General features: G+C 49.9%; 1 protein-coding gene across 3 annotated transcripts in view; it reads right to left on the reverse strand.

Annotated features, from left to right (window-relative positions):
- Nucleotides 1-351: 351 nt before the first annotated feature.
- Nucleotides 352-19628, reverse strand: part of inpp5b (inositol polyphosphate-5-phosphatase B) — a 36614-nt gene continuing 17337 nt past the window's right edge. For all 3 annotated transcript variants that reach the window (XM_035427886.1, XM_035427895.1, XM_035427903.1), the window contains 17 exons: nucleotides 19134-19230; nucleotides 18345-18515; nucleotides 17197-17298; nucleotides 16907-17021; nucleotides 15485-15601; nucleotides 14433-14620; nucleotides 14040-14151; nucleotides 13772-13881; nucleotides 12360-12495; nucleotides 11492-11602; nucleotides 11102-11267; nucleotides 10270-10505; nucleotides 6850-6960; nucleotides 5083-5167; nucleotides 4629-4756; nucleotides 4148-4259; nucleotides 352-1387 (listed from right to left, as the gene is read on the reverse strand). In XM_035427886.1, coding sequence (XP_035283777.1) covers nucleotides 1281-1387; nucleotides 4148-4259; nucleotides 4629-4756; nucleotides 5083-5167; nucleotides 6850-6960; nucleotides 10270-10505; nucleotides 11102-11267; nucleotides 11492-11602; nucleotides 12360-12495; nucleotides 13772-13881; nucleotides 14040-14151; nucleotides 14433-14620; nucleotides 15485-15601; nucleotides 16907-17021; nucleotides 17197-17298; nucleotides 18345-18515; nucleotides 19134-19230 — 2204 coding nt within the window. In that variant the 3' untranslated portion in view covers nucleotides 352-1280. The remainder of the gene's footprint in view (nucleotides 1388-4147; nucleotides 4260-4628; nucleotides 4757-5082; nucleotides 5168-6849; nucleotides 6961-10269; nucleotides 10506-11101; nucleotides 11268-11491; nucleotides 11603-12359; nucleotides 12496-13771; nucleotides 13882-14039; nucleotides 14152-14432; nucleotides 14621-15484; nucleotides 15602-16906; nucleotides 17022-17196; nucleotides 17299-18344; nucleotides 18516-19133; nucleotides 19231-19628) is intronic.

The raw sequence follows: 19628 nt of genomic DNA on the forward strand, positions 1-19628 counted from the left end.
AATATGTAGGTATACATTTAAACAATAACTGAGCGAGCTATGATGTAGGGTCAAATCAGATGTAGAGAAATTATATAATTTTTTTTACAGATTAATTCAACTAACAGTTGGAGATATGTTTAGGCTGTTACATTGGTGTCAGATTTAACTTTTAAAAAGTGACATCCATGCTGGCAAATACTTAAATTCTACCTCAAGCAGACTGAAACTCAAACGAGTCTGTGTTTTCTTTGTGATTTTTGTGGAGTCTGTAAATTGCGAACCCTAAAAATTGATAAAAGTCCAGTAGCTTGTTGATTAAATCTCTGACCAGGACTAACTATCAACCAGCCAGTGTAGAACCACAGACTATTTCATAGCAGATTCCCCCAATATTTTAATGTTTATTTAAGGTGCAACACATTCTCTACATATCCACCAGATTTTCACTGATTTCTCGTAAACACAAGTTGTCCATTTAAATCCATTCAGTTTGACTGCCTGTGGGCTTTAGAGAAGGCAGATAAAACCTGACACTAATTACTCCTCCAGATTCCCTCAGGTTGTATCCAAAGATGAGACAGAAGTGAAGTTAAGAATGCGGAAACAGTTCTGTTTGGCTCATGGAAGAATCCCATCAAACCAAGTACACAACAGGCTTGACAGTGACGTGCACTTTTACAAAAATGTGGAAAAATATGGCTTGTCTGTGGCAATTTTCTATTGTACGTGTGGTCTAAAACCTTATATTCAAACCATTACATGTTTTATACTAACAGTTATAATGTATTACATAAAATAATAAATAGTATTAAAATATCCTTCAGCTTCTTTCATAACCAAAAACGACAGAACAAAAAGATGAAATAACAATGAGTCAAACTGTGCAGGCAAACCCAATTAGCAAGAAACACAACAAATATGCTTTTTAAAACATTGCTTTTATATATAAAAAGAACAGACATTTGTATTACTTTAGAAACCACAGATGAACATTACAAACATGATGAATCTTTAAATAACTGCTAAATAAAAACATTTTTCAAAAACTGTCAGTTTAGTGCAGCTGTTTTTATTTTATTTTAAATAAAACAGCTTACTTTAAAAGCCCATTGCATATAATGCACAGGTCTGAAATCAGACTAATATCTTTGTTTGAAAAAAAAAAAAAAAAAACATTTTTTTGACTATACAAAGAAGTATCTATCCATTTATGAAATATTAACAGTTTATTAAAAAAATACTGAGGTGCTGTACATTAGGCTAAAGGGCTGAACTCTGATGCTTGGCCGTGTTGCTCATTAAAGGTCCTGTGTAAGGAAATGATGCAGAAACTCTTGGGCTTTCCTCTTCTCCGCCAGGTCCTGCTTCGTCGGTGACCTCAGCAGCAAGCCAGCAAAGATGGTTGCTATGGGAACAGGGGACAATTTAAACAAGGTTATTATAAATAAGACATATATATATATACCCAACTGCCTTCTGCTGTTATATTCTGCATTGGGAGTAACTGCCCTCACTGTCTCACCCTGGCTCCACCTACTAAACATTTTTGAAAAAATGCTCCTCGGGTGGGTGGAGTAGGTGTGTCCATCTCATTTGCATAAAGTGTTCTATATGCAAATGAATTTTCATGTAGCAAATTCAGCGGAGTACAGTGGAGCTCGGCCAGGCTCATGAATCCTGGATCACACTGTCAAACTGGGTGCTACGGATCAAATACGAATCAAGATTCAGCCATTACATGGCCTATTTCTCACCTCAAATGTTTTCAGAAACATATTATAGTGGACTATTTAGGTTGAATATGAGAAAGTTTATGATCAGGTCACCATGTTCCTTCAGTTTGAAAAACTTTGGCCTGAAACCAATCAAGCCAATCGGGTGCCAGGCAGTGTTCGATCATATTAAAAAGTACACAGACAAATTTGTGGGTGGCAACAATTTTCCTCGTTGATGTCTTGATTGACATCTACATGATGTACTAGTACCACCAAAGTGGTACCCTTGTTGTCACAATTGGGGCGGGGCCAGAGTGGATAAGAGTTCGAGGGCAGCACCCATACATTTTCTACCAGTTTTTTTCTGATAAAATGACATTATTTCAGAAATGTTAATATATGGGCATGGATTAAAATGTTTCATGACAAAGTAGGCATACAAACACTTTTTACAGCTTAAAAAAAAGTAAAAAATCGAGGGTGATCTAGGGTGTAATTACCCTAAAAGGAGAAACCGGCAGGTGGAAAATGTCATGCGCTACGGCCACCTAAGAGCGTTTAATTAAAACACCGTCATTTGTCTATCAAATTTTAAGCACCGCCCTCGCTGACTCAGCGACCACCCATCTGATGTCTGTCAGTCAGGTTCTGAGGTGCCGTACGTCGCTGGACACAGGAAGCAGACGGGAGCTCGGCGGGACTTCCATGTCGAGGCCAGCAACTTCCTCCATTTTGCTTTTGGGCTCATGCAGAATTACAGAGACCTTCGCCTGCCGCGGGAGGTCAAAGGTCAGCAGAGTGGGGGGGGGGGGCACTGAACTCCTCTGGCGCCTGAATGAAGTGCCGTCTGCTAACGGCTCATTAGCTGCCCCACCCGCCAACCGTCCTGTTAGCGGCAGCTTTTCATTATTAAAACGCGAGTCCCCCCCCGGGGAATAAAGTGTTCTGGGGAGTTAGCATCGTCGGCGTGGCTTTCACAGCTCAGCGAATGAGGCCATGCTGATATTCTCCGCCAGCAGGCTCGTCCCTGCTTAGCGCTAAAGAGACTTAAAGACACCGGCACACGTTCCTCGTAAAAACTCACGAGCCTTCACTGCCCCCTTGTACATCGAGCGACCAGGCGAAGATAGCGGTGGACGGGAACTCCCGAAGATAGATTTTATGAGACCGCAGAGTAAATGTACATGAATAAAATCCACATAAAAAATTAATTAGCAGCGGGGGGGTGGAGTTTCTGCAAAAGTTTATGAATATGCCATAATTCTGTGGTTACAGTATAATCCAAGGTCAATATTTGTAGAGCGGTTTCTGTTATTGTGAATTCCGCAGTCACCTGCACTTTGTCCACAGTGAGTATTTTTTTTCCTGCAGGATTTACACCACAGACTGCAGGAAAAATATGGACAAAGTGACTGACTTCACCCATTGACTCTCCATGGGGGTGCTGAAATGTGTCCTGAAGCCGCGAAAGTGCAGTTTTCGTCCCACCGTATTGTGCAAATTGGAGCCAGAGTCTGTGCAGAAGGGAAAGGGGGGGGGGTGGCCCTTATACGGGCATGTGAACCCTTAAAAATCCAGGTCGGGTTAGGGTTGTCCACTAAGCATGTGCGATACAGTGACTCGGCAGTGACGCAGACCATCCCTGATTCGTCCAACTAAATATGAAGCTGTAGGCTGGTTTACAGCAGTGTGCCCCTTATCAGACCCCAAAAGGGAAACAGACTGTTCACTGTGTTAACAGGGAGTCAGCTGAGTGTGATAAAGAGACAGTGCTCACTTGCGAAACACCCCAATGGATCAGCAATATGTGAACCTTAGTTTTTTGGCTGCTTCATTCAAACGCACTTCCACATTAAAGGCCCACTGAGTAATGTTGGTTGAAAATCACAGTAAAACAAAGTACCTCGGAGGATCATGGTACTTGTAGTTTATAATGTGAGTTATAAGTTCATTTCATATGGTGATAAGCAATGCAAGGACTACGAAACATGCAGATGTCAAAAGGAAGAAGTGTCGGTCCGAAACTTATTTTAAACACTTATTTTTCCTTTCACAGGGATCTTTATCGTTGTTTTTATTGGGAGAACAATTCATAATTCTATACTATAGCACCATTATCTTCCTCTTTTCGCTCGCTGCAAGCCATTAGCATTTTATTAGCAGCCCGAGATTACCGAGTGGGCCTTTTAACAGGCCGCTGTGCGGAAGTGACATCACGGCTGAGCCAGAACAGCGTGGCGAGGTACAGCACACCTGCCCCATAAAGCCGTTAAACACAGGCGTCATCAGCCAGCTCTGACCAACCTTTTTTTTCCCAGCATGCTCAGCGTCTCGGAACAGACTCCAGAGAGAGACGTGAAAGAAGAACCGATGCACTTGACTCTAAGTGACTCCTCCCCCTTTTCCTCCCAAACGCCAGGCTCCTCCTCTTTTCACCTGTCCCTCCTTACCTAGGATGTTGGCGTCCAGGTTATTCTGCGCGGAGTTCCTCAGAAGCTCGCGCAGGAACGCCGTCAGATAGCCAAAAACGTTTCTATGGCACTGAGGTAGCTGGGAGATGACCTGGGGGAGGAACCAAGAACAGGGGGAGACAGAGTCAGCCCGTGCCCGTTTTTCTGATGGACCCTAATTATAGTGAGAATAGTAGAGGAAAAACAACACAAAAAACAGTTAAAAACAGCACAGTAGATCAGCTGCATAGGTACAGCTAGCGATAGGGCAGCTACAGTGTAGGCAGAGCTATGACGAGCTGTCAATCATGTCTGAATCAAACAAAACGGTTTTTCGCTTTCCGCAGCAAAGTACAAAACGATTGGTTGAAATTAGTGAGTCAGGAACAGCACACGGATTGGTTGAAATGAGTGAGTCACGAACAGCACACGGATTGGTTGAAATGAGCGAGTCAGGAACAGCAGACGGTCGCTCGCTGACCTTTGCACTCTGGCTGCTGTTGGAGCAGCAGTCCAGGCACTGCTGGTAGAAGGGGAACGGGATCACGGGCTCCGGCAGGGCGTCCAGGAAGAGCAGCAGCGCTTCAGCCACCGAGTGGTTACTGCCCGCTGGGGGGGGGGCCTTCAGTCAAGGGCACAACGTGATGGGGGGGGAGGGGAGGGGGTGGTTCCCCAAACCGACAACACAACGCTCCAAAATAAACTGACCAATTCTGCTTTGCTCTGATAAATCACAGTGATAATTTACAGACGCGCTCCGCGATAAAGCAGTATGGCGGACAGTGTGACACAGTTGGACACAGTGTGAACTGTTGTGCTACAGTGTACCACAGTTGGACACAATGTGAAGCAGTTTAGCGCAGTTTGACACAGTGCGAGGCAGTGCAATTTGGCGGCGCAGTTTGACGCAGTTTTGGCACAGGCATGAAGGATACGAAGCGACTCAGGCATCCCGGTGTCCAGGCAGTCTCGGATCTCCTCAAACTCGCTCCTCAGCCCCGGCTGCTGAAACAGGTCCTCCTGGAACACAACAGCAACCGCTGCGTTAGCGCTGCACCACACAGGCCCAGCACAGGCTCAGCACAGGCCCAGCACAGGCTCAGCACAGACCCCGCACAGGCTCAGCACAGACCCCACACAGGCTCAGCACAGGCCCAGCACAGGCTCAGCACAGACCCCGCACAGGCCCAGCACAGGCTCAGCACAGACCCTGCACAGGCTCAGCACAGGCCCAGCACAGGCTCAGCACAGACCCCGCACAGGCCCCACACAGGCTCAGCACAGGCTCCGCACAGGCCCAGCACAGGCCCCGCCCAGGCTGCACTGCTCCCCAGAGTGAGCGAGCCACTCAGTGCTAACACCCAGTGTGAGCGAAACGCCTCCTCCCCTCCTGCGGGTCCAAACGAGTGTGTCGCCAGGGTTCTCCTTTCCCAGGGGGCAGGGAGGTGACTCCTGTTCCGCCTGCCTGAGCTCCTAATCGCGGGCTAAACTGGCGGTAATTAAACTCGTCCTTCCTCCTCAGGAGGCGATTAGAACTGCTGCTGAGAGGGCCGACCTGCCCGCGCTCCGGGCCAAGCAAATTACACGCACGCACGCACGCACGCACGCACGCACGCACGCACGCACGCACGCACACACGCACACACGCACACACACGCACACTCACACAGACACGCACACACACGGACACGCACGCACGCACGCACACGCACACTCACACACGCACACACTCACACACTCTCACACTGACACGCGCACGCACACACACACACACTCACACTCACACACACACACACAGACACACACTCACACGCACGCACACACACACACACTCACACACACACACGCACACTCGCACACGCACACTCGCACACGCACACGCACACTCACACTCACACACTCTCACACTGACACGCGCACGCACACACACACACACTCACACACACAGACACACACTCACACGCACGCACACACACACACACACACACAAACGTACACACACGAGTACACACACACGGTACTGCGATAGCGGCCTAGCGCTATCCCAGATCACAGGCTGGTTCTCGCGTCTCCACAGCGATCGAGGGCCCCAAGCCTCTGTGCCGTTGCCATGACGCCGTCGGACTGAAGCGACGCCAGGCTTTGCCCCAGTTTGGGGCTGCGGGGGCGTCTCTGTTCGCCAGCTGTTAAAGGTCAGCGAGGCACACACAAAAGACTTCCCAGCATGCCCCTGTCTGTCTGACTGAATGGGGAAAGGGAGAGGTCAACACGGGCCGCGCAGAGTCAGGGGGAGCCTGGCCTAGCTCCTGCAAAGACCTTCAGCTCGCCTCCACGTTCACCCGGGCCGCTCAGCGACATCTCACGCCATTTTACACCCTGGTCTGAGAAGACCAGCTAAAAATGGATGCCCTTGCGTCCGCAGCTAAATTTAAAGCCTGGATCCATTTTTCTGTGACTGAAGAATATTTCTGTAGCTAACTGTCCCAATCAAGGATGATATCGAAGTACTGAATGCTGTGGTTTTTCTGATTTAGTGTTTGTTGTAGCTGAATTGTATGTGATGCTGTCTTAGAGAAGAGATTCCAGAAAGTCATAGGGACAAAAAGAATAAGGCTAATTGTGCAATTTATTCTATTAAAGGGGAAGGGGTGGGTGTATTAAAGGGGAAGGGAGTGTTATTACAGGGCAGGACAGACACTCACCTGTTTGGAGCCGTTGCGGTATAGGTGATCCACCATCATCCAGATCTCCTTGGGAATTTCCAGCGGCTTCTCCTCCGACATAGCATCAGGCTCGTCCTGCGCCATCACGCTCTTCAACAGCACACAGGAGCAGCAGGAGGAGCAGGAGGAGCAGGAGGAGGAGGAGAACAGTAAATATTTCACAAACAGCCCACTGCTGAACACCGCTCGTCTTGGTAAGAAACGCCACCCATGTTCACACCCCCTCCCCCCACCCCCCACCCCCCACCACCCGGAGGTTTTCATTGATGACATCATTCTGCTGGGAAGAGCAGTGGCAAAAAAAAAAAAAACACAGCTACATCTCTCTCACTCTATCTCCCTTTTTCCCTCTCCCTCCCTCCTCCCTGCTTTTCTCTTTGTTTCTCTCCCTCTCTATCACTCTTCTCTCCCTCCCCACAAGGCAGACAGAACAGAGTGAGGTCAGCGGCAGATCTGAACGAGGGGGGGTGTTATTCTGCCTCAACACCTGCTGGCTGCAGAACACCTGAGCGCACAACCCCCCCCCCCCTTAAAAACACCGCTACCACAGCAGAGTGGATCTGGCAGGCTGGTGCGGGGGGGGGGGGGGGGATACCGGCCTTCTTTCCTTTGCTATGCTAATGAGCATCTGGGCACTGTCCCCTGGTTACCGCATCTTCCTAGCAACCAGCCCAACCCCCCACCCCCCACCACCACCCCCCCCCCCGACCCCTCTCCAATCGGTCCGTGTCATTCGGTGTGGACCCCGGCCCCATCGTTGGGCTGGGCTCTGTGTCAGTCTGCTTCTGCCGTGGATTTGGCTGGTTGCACCCCTCCCCCCACCCCCCCCCCAACCCCGGCCTAAAGTCCTCATCTGCCCCAAATAAACAACACCCTCTTCCCGAAACCCCGTCCCGCACACGCAGCAGAGTAACAGGAACAAGAACAAAAAGCTCCGCTACTGTGGGACGGAGAGCAGGAAACGGTTTTCGACTGCCCCAATTCACACGGCGGGTGGGGACTGACGTGTGTATGTACGATTATGACAAAAGAGAAATATAAGCCAAAAAAAAAGACTTTGTCTTTGAATCCTGTTTTTCGCCTGTCGCTGGGAAGGAGCACCCCTGGGGCCACATCTTTTTCCCTTTCTGTATCTGAGGGAATCAATTTTTTTTTTTTTTTTTTTAAAGACATGTTGTGTGAAATGTGACCACAGAATTTTCCAGAAGACGACAGCTGGGTCAGAGAGGTGCGGTGCCTGTATTGGTGCATCTCGTTTGGGCTGCAGGTGCAACACCGTCAAACGCAAACACCAAGGAGGGCGAAGGGAAAAAGGGAAGCTGCGCTGCGCTGCTCTGCTCTGCTCTGTGCTGTGCTGCTCTGTGCTGTGCTCTGCTGTGCTGCGCTGCTCTGTGCTGATGATGCTGTGCTGCGTTGTGCTCTGCTGCGCTGTGCTGTGCTGTGCTGCGCTGCTCTGTGCTATGCTGATGATGCTGTGCTGTGCTGTGCTGTGTTGTGTTGTGTTGTGCTGTTCTGTGTTATGATGTGCTGTGCTCTGGCTTTACTGTTTTTGATCGACTGAGAAATGAAGAACAACATCTAAGAAGGAGCAAGATTCACCAGCGTGTGCAATAAAGACAAGCTGCTTTTTACCTGCCAAGGGACTTGCAGACAAAATTCAGCTGGCAAGTAAACTGCCCATAACTGCCCATTCTCCCTTTCAAATAAACAAATAAATAAATACTTTTTTTCGGTATTTTTTTTGTAAGCTAAAAACCTCTTAGCTGCTTAGTTTCTGTCAGCAGAGCGAGGCTAGCGGCTCACCCACTCCACTCAGGGGGCGGCTGTTCCTGAGTTACCAGGAAACACAGGAAACACCGGGCATCAGAGCCAAAATGTCGCCCAGACGCAGAGGATTTGTGAGAGACAGCGGACAGCAGGAGAGACGAATTCTGCTGTTCCCCAGAGGCATTAAGGGTCTGAAAATCAGTATCCCCAGATTAATCAGGATGAAATCACCCTCCTGCTGACACACGTCCGGCTGTCCTTTTTCTCTGCAGAATCACGAAGCGTAGCAACGATGCAGAAAAATCCTGATATGGATTTTTATTTTTTACTTTTGGCTAGCATTGAGTTGCATAGCTGTGCGTACAAACACACTGTTCTACACAGTCAGGATCTAGTGCTGGGTTCTTAAAATACTTTTTTCCTGACGGCGCAGATTCTGATAAAAAACACTATTTATAAAAAACTCTGCAGGAACAAGACGCAGCTGCTGTACCTGTGCAGGAGCCTTCCCATAATGCACAGCGCTGTAACCCTGTGCTGCAGTAAGGAGGGCTCTCACAGCAGGGGGACGTGAGCAGAGCTACTGCTGGTGCACACCTCAACACCACTTCTGATGCATCTCAATCAACCCTTTTTCTGAGGTGCAACAGAAGGCCTGGGAAGGGGGCAGAAACCAGGGCCTGGGGCAGAATCCGGGGCCTGGGGGCAGAAACCAGGGCCTGGGGCAGAAGCTGAGGCCTGGGGGCAGAATCTGCTGTGAGGCTGATAAACTGGGGTTCAGAGCTATCAAACTCACTTTGGAAAAAGCTGAGAGGACAACATCAGATCAAAAAACAAAGAAACAAAGAAAAAAAAAAAAAAAAAACAATTCCTGGCCTGTTTTCAGCTTTCAGGTTTATTAAATCTGAGTTTTTTTCCGCTGCTCTAATTCATCATCAGATTAGCAGCTCAAAAATGTGCCTGCAGCTCGGAGGAGAAAAGGCCCTTTTACTCCAGTTCCTCCCGTTTACCACAGTCAAGCACTTCATCTCCTCTTCCAACTGTAAATAATCCTTACGGCCAAACTCTGGAAATACCAGTTTAGCAAAAAAAAAAAAAAAAAAGCCTCACTGGAATTCTGTTTTACTGGCACTAGCTGCACTTCACTGATTGGGCAAAGAAAATGAGATCAAACACCTCGTCATGTCCCTGTAGGGCGGTCTACGGTAAGGAACAGTATTAACACTGTATGATGAAGCTACGTTTGCACGTTTCCAAATATCCAGACCAAAAATGAGCACATAGAAGGACCAGCTCTTTATTTTTCAGTTCCTCACCCTCCACCCTACTGGCAGCCTGTCGGTCATCTTAAGAAGGACTCCAGTACACGTCAGTCTCTCCTGATTGGCTTGGACAGGCGATGTGTGAGCAGGACCAGCCAATCAGACCAAGTGTGTAAAAGGGAATGGAAACAAGAGGGATATCCTGGCCTGGCATCTGATTGGCTAGTGGGTTAAGAGAATTCCTCACACCATACTGGCTTACAGAAAAGTGGACTGGCTGTTGGGATGTGGGAGATGTGGGACAGCGTTTGGGCTTGGTGAGGAGCTGATTGGCCCTGACAGCTGATTGGCTGAGAGGAGGTGAGCTCACCAGGCGGCGGAGCGAGTCGAGGGGGAGGTCCTGGATGGGGTCCCGGAGCAGGCAGAGGGCGGGCAGGGGGGAGCCGAAGCAGCTGGGCAGGTAGGCCCCGCTGACGGAGATGAAGTAGTCCTTGCCCATCTCCAGGTGCAGCACCAGGATGTCCTCCATCTGCTCGCGGCCGGAGTTCAGCTCCGGCGCCGTCGAGCGATTCACAAACACCTCCAGCTCGATGTTCAGGGAGGCGCCTGGACGGGGGCACACGCACACAAACACCCATCAGCGGGCCAGTATGGGGGGAGGGGGGTCAGTGGGTGTGTCTGTGGGTGTGTATGTCGGGGGGGGAGAATGTCCATGGGCGAGTATGGGCAAGTTTGTGGGCGTGTCGATGGGCAGGTCTGTGGGCGTGTCTACGGGCAGGTCAGTGGTCTGTCTATGGGCAAGTTTGTGGGCGTGTCTATGGGCAGGTCAGTGGGCGTGTCTATGGGCAAGTTTGTGGGCGTGTCTATGGGCAGGTCAGTGGGCGTGTCTATGGGCAAGTCTGTGGGCGTGTCTATGGGCAGGTCTATGGGCAAGTCTGTGGGCGTGTCTACGGGCAGGCCAGGGGTGTGTCTATGGGCAAGTTTGTGGGCGTGTCTATGGGCAGGTCTGTGGGCGTGTCTACGGGCAGGTTTGTGGGCGTGTCTACGGGCAGGTCAGGGGTGTGTCTATGGGCAAGTTTGTGGGCGTGTCTACGGGCAGGTTTGTGGGCGTGTCTATGGGCAGGTTTGTGGGCGTGTCTACGGGCAGGTTTGTGGGCGTGTCTATGGGCAAGTTTGTGGGCGTGTCTGTGGGCGGCCCTCACCTTGCGCCAGGAAGCCCTTGGGAGGGTTGGCCGTCAGCCAGGGCTTGCAGTAGGCGGGCTCGTCCAGCTTCTGGATGAACTCAAACTGGCACGGCACCTGTCCGTCATTGTGAATCGTCAGGGTGACGGCCTGGTGCTGCATGAACTTCACATCTTTGAAACAGAACTGCGGGGAGAGAGAGAGACAGAGAGACAGAAACACACACACACACACACGCACGCACGCACGCACGCACAGACACGCACACACACACACCCATTACATTCCGTTATGTAACATTCCATTACATTCATCGAGCAGAACTGAGCTTGAGCAGTCGCAGAAATGAAGGACAGCAGCCCAAGAAAGAGCCGAACTCAAACGGCAGTTTGAAACGTGATGATCCTCACCTCTCGACAGGACAGCGAAACGGACGGAATGCACTCGTTCTCCATCTTGTCAAGGTTTCGAACAATCTCTTCAAACGTCTTCTTGTAAGCTTCTTCATTCACCACCTTAATCTGGAAGAGAGGAGAACAAAAACTGAAAATAGAGAAGGCTAACTAGGAGAAAAGGTCACAGATCAGGGGTCAAGGGTCATAGGTCCCTGTAAATTTCAGGGTCAGTGAAGACGCTGAGCGCACTGCAGAGGAAGAGCAGGATGGCGGTTTCCAGTCTCTCCCGCTGTGTAAGCCGGACAGGAACAACAGTGACTGTCTGCACAGCTTTGGCGACTCCTCTCAGGGCTAAAACACACTCCTCAGGCAGTGTGAGCTCAGCTGACTCCTGAGTGAGCACAACGCCGATCCCGCTCACAGCAGCCGTGTGACCTGGCCTTCCGTCGGACAGCCCAGAACCTTCAACCCGTCTACTCCCAGAACCTTCAACCCGTCTACTCCCAGAACCTTCAACCCGTCTACTCCCAGAACCTTCAACCCGTCTACTCCCAGAACCTTCAACCCGTCTACTCCCAGAACCTTCAACCCGTCTACTCCCAGAACCTTCAACCCGTCTACTCCCAGAACCTTCAACCCGTCTACTCCCAGAACCTTCAACCCGTCTACTCCCAGAACCTTCAACCCGTCTACTCCCAGAACCTTCAACCCGTCTACTCCCAGAACCTTCAACCCGTCTACTCCCAGAACCTTCAACCCGTCTACCCCCAGAACCTTCAACCCGTCTACCCCCAGAACCTTCAACCCGTCTACTCCCAGAACCTTCAACCCGTCTACTCCCAGAACCTTCAACCCGTCTACTCCAAAAACCACCCTCTCTTACCCCGACCTCCAGCAGGGAGCTCACGGGCTTGTGGTCGCTGGTCTTCAGGGTCATGTGACTCTGGTAGTGCAGCTGCTGGACGTGTTTCCCCTTCCACAGGATCCGGTCACACCAGGCCGGGACTCTGCACTTCTCGCTGTAGCCATGGAAACGGCACGCGCATTACCGTCAGGGCTCATTATAAAGGGGAAGTCCAGCTCAAAACCACTGTTCAGCCTTCTGGACCTCATTAGTTTACACGCACTGAGTGGGCGCTCTCATTCAGACAACCTATTCAGAATCAAGTGTGAACTTCGCTGAACAAATCAAAGAACAGCAAGCACAGCTAAATACAGAAACACAGCTACCCCATTCTACTCTTACAACATATTCCTATCTGTTACACTCTGTTCTTACACCCAGACCTGTTCTTATAACATTATTATTACAGAAGGAAATACAAAAAGGAAAAAAAGATGACCATTGTGAGGTATGAGAATATGTCCTCAAAAAACACACCTCATACTTTTTAAAAATACACGTCTCATTTTGAATGCGTCACTCACAAGATAATGTATACAACCCAATTGCAAATATGCAGCTATTTCCCTGCAGATTTCTCAAACAACACTCGCCTTCTTTTCACAAGATTAACATTTTTGCTAAATCATGCTTACATGTATGCTTCTCTGATAAGCCAAACAAAAAAAAACTGAGTGTGGTTCCAGAGTTCAGGATTGGTTTCATAGGGACAAACAATTTCCACCACTTCCTGTATTTAGAGCAGCAAAAAAATTCTCATGGGAAATGCAGTCCAAAGATCTTATTGGCCAGCTTTAGACTGACTCAGCCAATGAATGCCGAGTGCCACAAAACATCAATCACCTGTTCCACTCTCTACTTTCCAATTCTAGCCATATTCCTGTAGCAGCACCACAGATGTTGTGTATCATTAATAATCTGCTACTTATGAAGCAGGGAAGCCTAATATTCAAGTCACAGAAATCATAATAATCACAATCTTCATATCCATTGTCATCTGATGCTCAGCATGTGAAGTGGAGTTGTTGTTGTTGAGTAATGAGTTCACAAAGTGAGTCTGTCAGGATGAATCTGATCATAACGACTCTTCCCAAGCATTCCAACCACATGCTGTAGAGTCTGAGCTTAGCGTCTGCCTGACAGGCGTTTATCCTCTTCTGATAAACAGAAGTTCTGAATAAAAGCAGAAACCATCTCAGCCATTTAGCCTGCAGAGTGAGGCACTCTGGCAACAGCAGGGTTAGGAAGAAAGCTCCAGGACTTCAGTATGTCTCAGAGCTAGAGCTGCATTTCTGAGCCAATCCGAGGAAAAGCTGTCAGGCTGTGTGTCCTGCTACCTGAAGCAGGCCCTTTTTAAATTGGGCCTGTTCCCTTTTTTCCTGGAGGGTTACCTGGTGTCCCACTGGTCGGTGCCCGTGTCATATTTGTAGGTCGGCTGGAAGGAAATGTCTCCTTCCACGAATCCTGAAAACACGGCCCCCTCCTTCATCTGCTTACTCAGCTGGGCGGGACAGAGCGACGGGGGGGGGGGGGGGGGGGGGGGGGGAAGGGGGGTCATTGTAAAATTTTGTAAACCATTGTTACTGTTGTTTAAGAATAGAGGAAGGAAATTAAAAAGTCTATAAAAACCCAGCTGCGCTGAGGTGTGACAGGGCTCACCTGGTCGTGTTCCTGCAGAGACTGGAAATCTTTCTCAGCGATGAGATTTTTCACAAGTTCAGCCCCGATATCATAGAGCCTGTAGTTCAGATCTCCAACCCATAAAACCACACTGAAAACACACACAGATACAACACAAACATAATGGTGTTACACAACCAATTCATTACCTGATTGTACAGAAAGAAAGCAAGTGAAAATTACAAACAGAAAAAAAGAGACGTACTCCTGCCCCTGGGGGATTGTGGGTAAGGCTCACACTCATGCCCCTGGGGGACTGTGGGTAAGAGACGTACTGGAGCCCCGGGGGGATTGTGGGTGAGGGACGTATGGCCCTGGGGGATTGTGGGTAAGGGACGTATGCCCCTGGGGGATTGTGGGTAAGGGACGTACTCGTGCTTCATGATGGCGAGCGGCGGCAGGCTGGGGTCGGGCTGTCGGAAGGCCATGCGGGAGCAGATGTCGCGGTAGTCCTGGTTCCGGCGCTCGTACTCCTCCGCGTGCGCCGCCAGGTGGGAGTTCACCAGGCACACGTCCGAGTTGTGGAAGCGGAACCGCACTGCGACCGCGCCTTTATTTCCCTGAGAGAGAGAGAGGGAGGGAGAGAGAGGGAGAGGGAGAGAGAGGGAGAGAAAGAGAGAGAGAGGGGCGTCCGGTCACACGGGCTAACTCTCCACTCTAAAGCCCATGGCGCTAACTCTCCACTCTAAAGCCCATGGCGCTAACTCTCCACTCTAAAGCCCATGGCGCTAACTCTCCACTCTAAAGCCCATGGCGCTAACTCTCCACTCTAAAGCCCATGGCGCTAACTCTCCACTCTAAAGCCCATGGAGCTAACTCTCCACTCTAAAGCCCATGGCGCTAACTCTCCACTCTAAAGCCCATGGCGCTAACTCTCCACTCTAAAGCCGATGGCGCTAACGCTAACTCTCCACTCTAAAGCCCACGGCGCTAACTCTCCACTCTAAAGCCCATGGCGCTAACTCTCCACTCTAAAGCCCATGGCGCTAACGCTAACTCTCCACTCTAAAGCCCACGGTGCTAACTCTCCACTCTAAAGCCCATGGCGCTAACTCTCCACTCTAAAGCCCATGGCGCTAACGCTAACTCTCCACTCTAAAGCCCATGGCGCTAACGCTAACTCTCCACTCTAAAGCCCATGACGCTAACTCTCCACTCTAAAGCCCATGGCGCTAACTCTCCACTCTAAAGCCCATGGCGCTAACTCTCCACTTTAAAGCCCATGGCGCTAACTCTCCACTCTAAAGCCCATGACGCTAACTCTCCACTCTAAAGCCCATGGCGCTAACGCTAACTCTCCACTCTAAAGCCCATGGCGCTAACTCTCCACTCTAAAGCCCATGGCGCTAACTCTCCACTCTAAAGCCCATGGCGCTAACTCTCCACTCTAAAGCCCGTGGCGGTAAGTCTGGACGCGCTCTCACCATCCTTCCCATGATTCCCGTGCCCACGGTTTCGGCGTCCATGTCGGAGATGTGCTCGGCGTGCTCGTGCTTCACGTAGAACAGCATCATGATCCCCACCAACCGCACCAGCTTCACCTGAGAGGGGGGGGAGAGAGAGAGAGGGAGAGAGAGGTGAGATTTGCCATTTATTTTAATAACAGCTCCGCAAACAAACATATTGGTCATTCTGAGGCCAATATAATGAACCACAGTTGAAAAGGAACATAATGATAATATCAATAATAATATTTTGTGCATTTTTTTTGTCATTTCTGATCAGAATCATCAGCCCAAAAAGAGCTGCTCTCAGTGCGATGAGCAGTACATCAAACGTTCCGACATTCCCCGTGACCCGGAGAGCAGAGAGACCCCCCCCCCCCCCCAAAAAAAATAATTATGCTATTCCTGTAGTCACACTGACTGGCTCTCCACATGACTTCAGTAATGAGGTTTAAACACTAGGGGGCGAGGTCGAGCTATTGCAATATTGAAAGCTGCCTCTTTGGTGTCTTATTGTCAAAGGTCCCTATGAGGTAAGGGTAGACGCTTTTTCTTCCAGAAGGTTCCCTGAGCTGACGTACGCACAGGACTCCGCGAATACCTGCAGCGATATCCAGCGCAGCGGCCGTCATGGTAACGTGGTGACGGACATTCTGAAGCCCAGGCAAAATTAAAACAGAGAATAAAAAGGCCTCTGATGTGGAAAGATGTGACAGCCCCTTCCCCCCCTGGCCCCCAACCCCTGAGCACTGCCTTCATCATGTGAGGATGAGTGTGTCCTCCTTCTTCAGAACAGACTCAGCCACTAAGAACAGTTCCCACCCAACCCCCCACCAAACTCCCACGCACAGAACAGACATGCTGACTACCTCTCTTCCCCCCCCCCCCCCCCCCAAGGACTGTGAAACTTTTTGTTTCTGTTTCTGTAGGTTAACAGCAGAAACTTTATTAAATTAATAAATGCATGAACACTCACAGACCGGCTTCTATTTCTTAAGACATTCAGAGTGCTGAAGGGCAATTAGGAAGCAATGAAGTGTGTTAAATTTGGACTAAGGGGGGGGGGGATGGGGGGGGGCTGGTTATAAACTTTATAAAATCACTAAAATACCAGTGTCACCTTCATGAGTCTGGAAGACACACAGTTTGTTTAAAGAACATGACTAGAATGAAGAAAGTGAGAAGCCCTGCAGTACATCTTTTTAGGTTATTATAAGAAAACATATATATATATATATATATATGGGCTATGGAAGTAAAAGTCCTTACTAAAGCGTACTTGTGGGCGGGGTTATGGAAATAAAAGTCCTTACTAAAGTGTACTTGTGGGCGGGGTTATGGAAATAAAAGTCCTTACTAAAGCGTACTTGGCGTAGGGGTTATGGAAATAAAAGTCCTTACTAAAGCGTACTTGGCCTCGGGGTGTAGAGCATCAGTGACTGCCTTCATCCAGTCCTGCTCCTTCGGGGTCTCATTGAACAGGAAGGCCTCTTTACTGAGGTCCAGTTCCTGGAACCTGCAACCCAACAGAACCGTTATAACCCAGCCCCACCCCTTCCCTGTAACCCGCAACCCAACAGAACAGTTATTACCAAGCCCCGCCCCTCCACAGCCTGCCACACCCCTCTACTCGCATAAGATAGCAGTACCCGCCCAAACGGGTGAGGTTTTCAGAGTTTTTTTGGGCTTACCCCACGCAGTATATGTCCGGGGGTTCGGCCACACACCCCAGCCAGGGAAGCAGGCTCTCTTTGGGAAGCTGGCCGTTCACGTTGTAGGTCCCCAGGAAGAATCTGCAAAAGCCACCCAAAAGAAGGAGAGGCCAGAGTGAGTGCCTAGCTACGCACCGACATAGCGTGACTAGCAGGACACATAGCGAGGGCTAGCACAATGCCCGGCTGCTCATCGGTGATCGACTGATGCTGCCTTGATTATGCTGTACATGGTGAACGGTTTCTACGGGTCAGATGTGTCTGAAGACACCTGCTGCACACGCGGCTCGACTGGGGTGAGAGTATTTAGCAGGCACGCCCCAGAGACCCTGGGACTGTCAGTCCCTGGCGGGTCACGTATCAGTGGCTTTGGGACCTGAGTGGCTTTCCATTCGCATTGACAGAGATCCCTGGCCAGTGCCATAGTGACAGACAGGACAGGACACATCCGGCAGTGTCTCAAAAACACAAACCACACATCATCCTTCTCCCCTGGCAACAGCCAGCATCAACATCTGTCTCCCCTGGCAACAGCCAGCATCAACATCTGTCTACCCTGGCAACAGCCAGCATCAACATCTGTCTCACATGGCAACAGTGAGCATCAACATCTGTCTCCCCTGGTAACAGTGAGCATCAGCATTGTCTCCCCTCTCGGATGGAGGTTAAACTCACCTGAAGGTTCTGATGGAGGTGTAGAGGTTAATCTCACTCACCTGAAGGTTCTGATGGAGGTGTAGAGGTTAAACTCACCTGAAGGTTCTGATGGAGGTGTAGAGGTTACACTCACCTGAAGGTTCTGATGGAGGTGTAGAGGTTACACTCACCTGAAGGTTCTGATGGAGGTGTAGAGGTTACACTCACCTGAAGGTTCTGATGGAGGTGTAGAGGTTACACTCACCTGAAGGTTCTGATGGAGGTGTAGAGGTTACACTCACCTGAAGGTTCTGATGGAGGTGTAGAGGTTACACTCACCTGAAGGTTCTGAGGGAGGTGTAGAGGTTACACTCACCTGAAGGTTCTGATGGAGGTGTAGAGGTTAAACTCACCTGAAGGTTCTGATGGAGGTGTAGAGGTTAAACTCACTCACCTGAAGGTTCTGAGGGAGGTGTAGAGGTTACACTCACCTGAAGTTTCTGATGGAGGTGTAGAGCGCCTCGTTCTTCAGCAGTTCGCAGCGCACCAGGTTGTCTCTCAGGCCGAACTGCGGCATGCTCAGGATCTGCGCCTTGTTGGACACGGTGTGCTGTGAGGAGCGCACCAGGTCGTCCCGCACCTCAGCCTTCACCTTACCGCCACTGAGGAGACAGCGGGGGGGGCAGCACTGAGCACGGAGCGCTGAACACTGAGCACCAAATGCTGAACACCAGAGGTTAAACTACCTGAACACAAACAGATTAAACTACCTGAACACCAGCAGAGATTAAACTACCTGAACACCAGCAGAGATTAAACTACCTGAACACCAGCAGAGATTAAACTACCTGAACACAAACAGATTAAACTACCTGAACACCAGCAGAGCTTAAACTACCTGAACACAAACAGATTAAACTACCTGAACACAAACAGATTAAACTACCTGAACACCAGCAGAGATTAAACTACCTGAACACCAGCAGAGATTAAACTACCTGAACACCAGCAGAGATTAAACTACCTGAACACCAGCAGAGCTTAAACTACCTGAACACAAACAGATTAAACTACCTGAACACCAGCAGAGCTTAAACTACCTGAACACAAACAGATTAAACTACCTGAACACAAACAGATTAAATTACCTGAACACAAACAGAGATTAAACTACTTGAACACCAGCAGAGATTAAACTACCTGAACACAAACAGATAAAACTAACATGCTGACGGAAGATGAGGGGGATGCACCGGTCGGCCAGCAGAGGGCGCTCTTACTTGTCTGCGCTGTTCTCCCCTGCGAGCGGCTCACCCCTGCTGTCGCCCGTCACCTCGTGAGCTCCACGCACTTTACCGTTCCCCACCGCCACGGTCCCTACAGAGAGAGAGAGAGAGCGCTGAGTGAGAACCTACACTGTCTAAGAGACGCATGCACACATGCACACGCACACACACCCATACCCAAGTGCGTGCGTGTGTATGACGCGTGTGTGTGTGCGTGTGTGTGTGGATGAAGAAATCTCCTCATGAAACTGACAGCATGCAGAAATTCTGCCCGGCTTTGGGGAAATAAAACCTGACATAATAAAATAAAGGCTTCCAGAGAAGAGAAGCGAAACGGCGAAACTCGAGGAACGAACGTGAAACTAAAACCCCGAACACGCCAGGCCTCTACTCCGCCCTCGAGCACAGGCACTCATTCTGGACTGGGAGGGGGACGGGGAGGGGGACGGGGGCACCATCATGCAGATTGCGAAAGGGGTGATGTTGCAA

This window comes from Anguilla anguilla, chromosome 1, assembly GCF_013347855.1.
Source record: "Anguilla anguilla isolate fAngAng1 chromosome 1, fAngAng1.pri, whole genome shotgun sequence".
In the NCBI taxonomy this organism is placed as follows: Eukaryota; Metazoa; Chordata; class Actinopteri; order Anguilliformes; family Anguillidae; genus Anguilla; species Anguilla anguilla.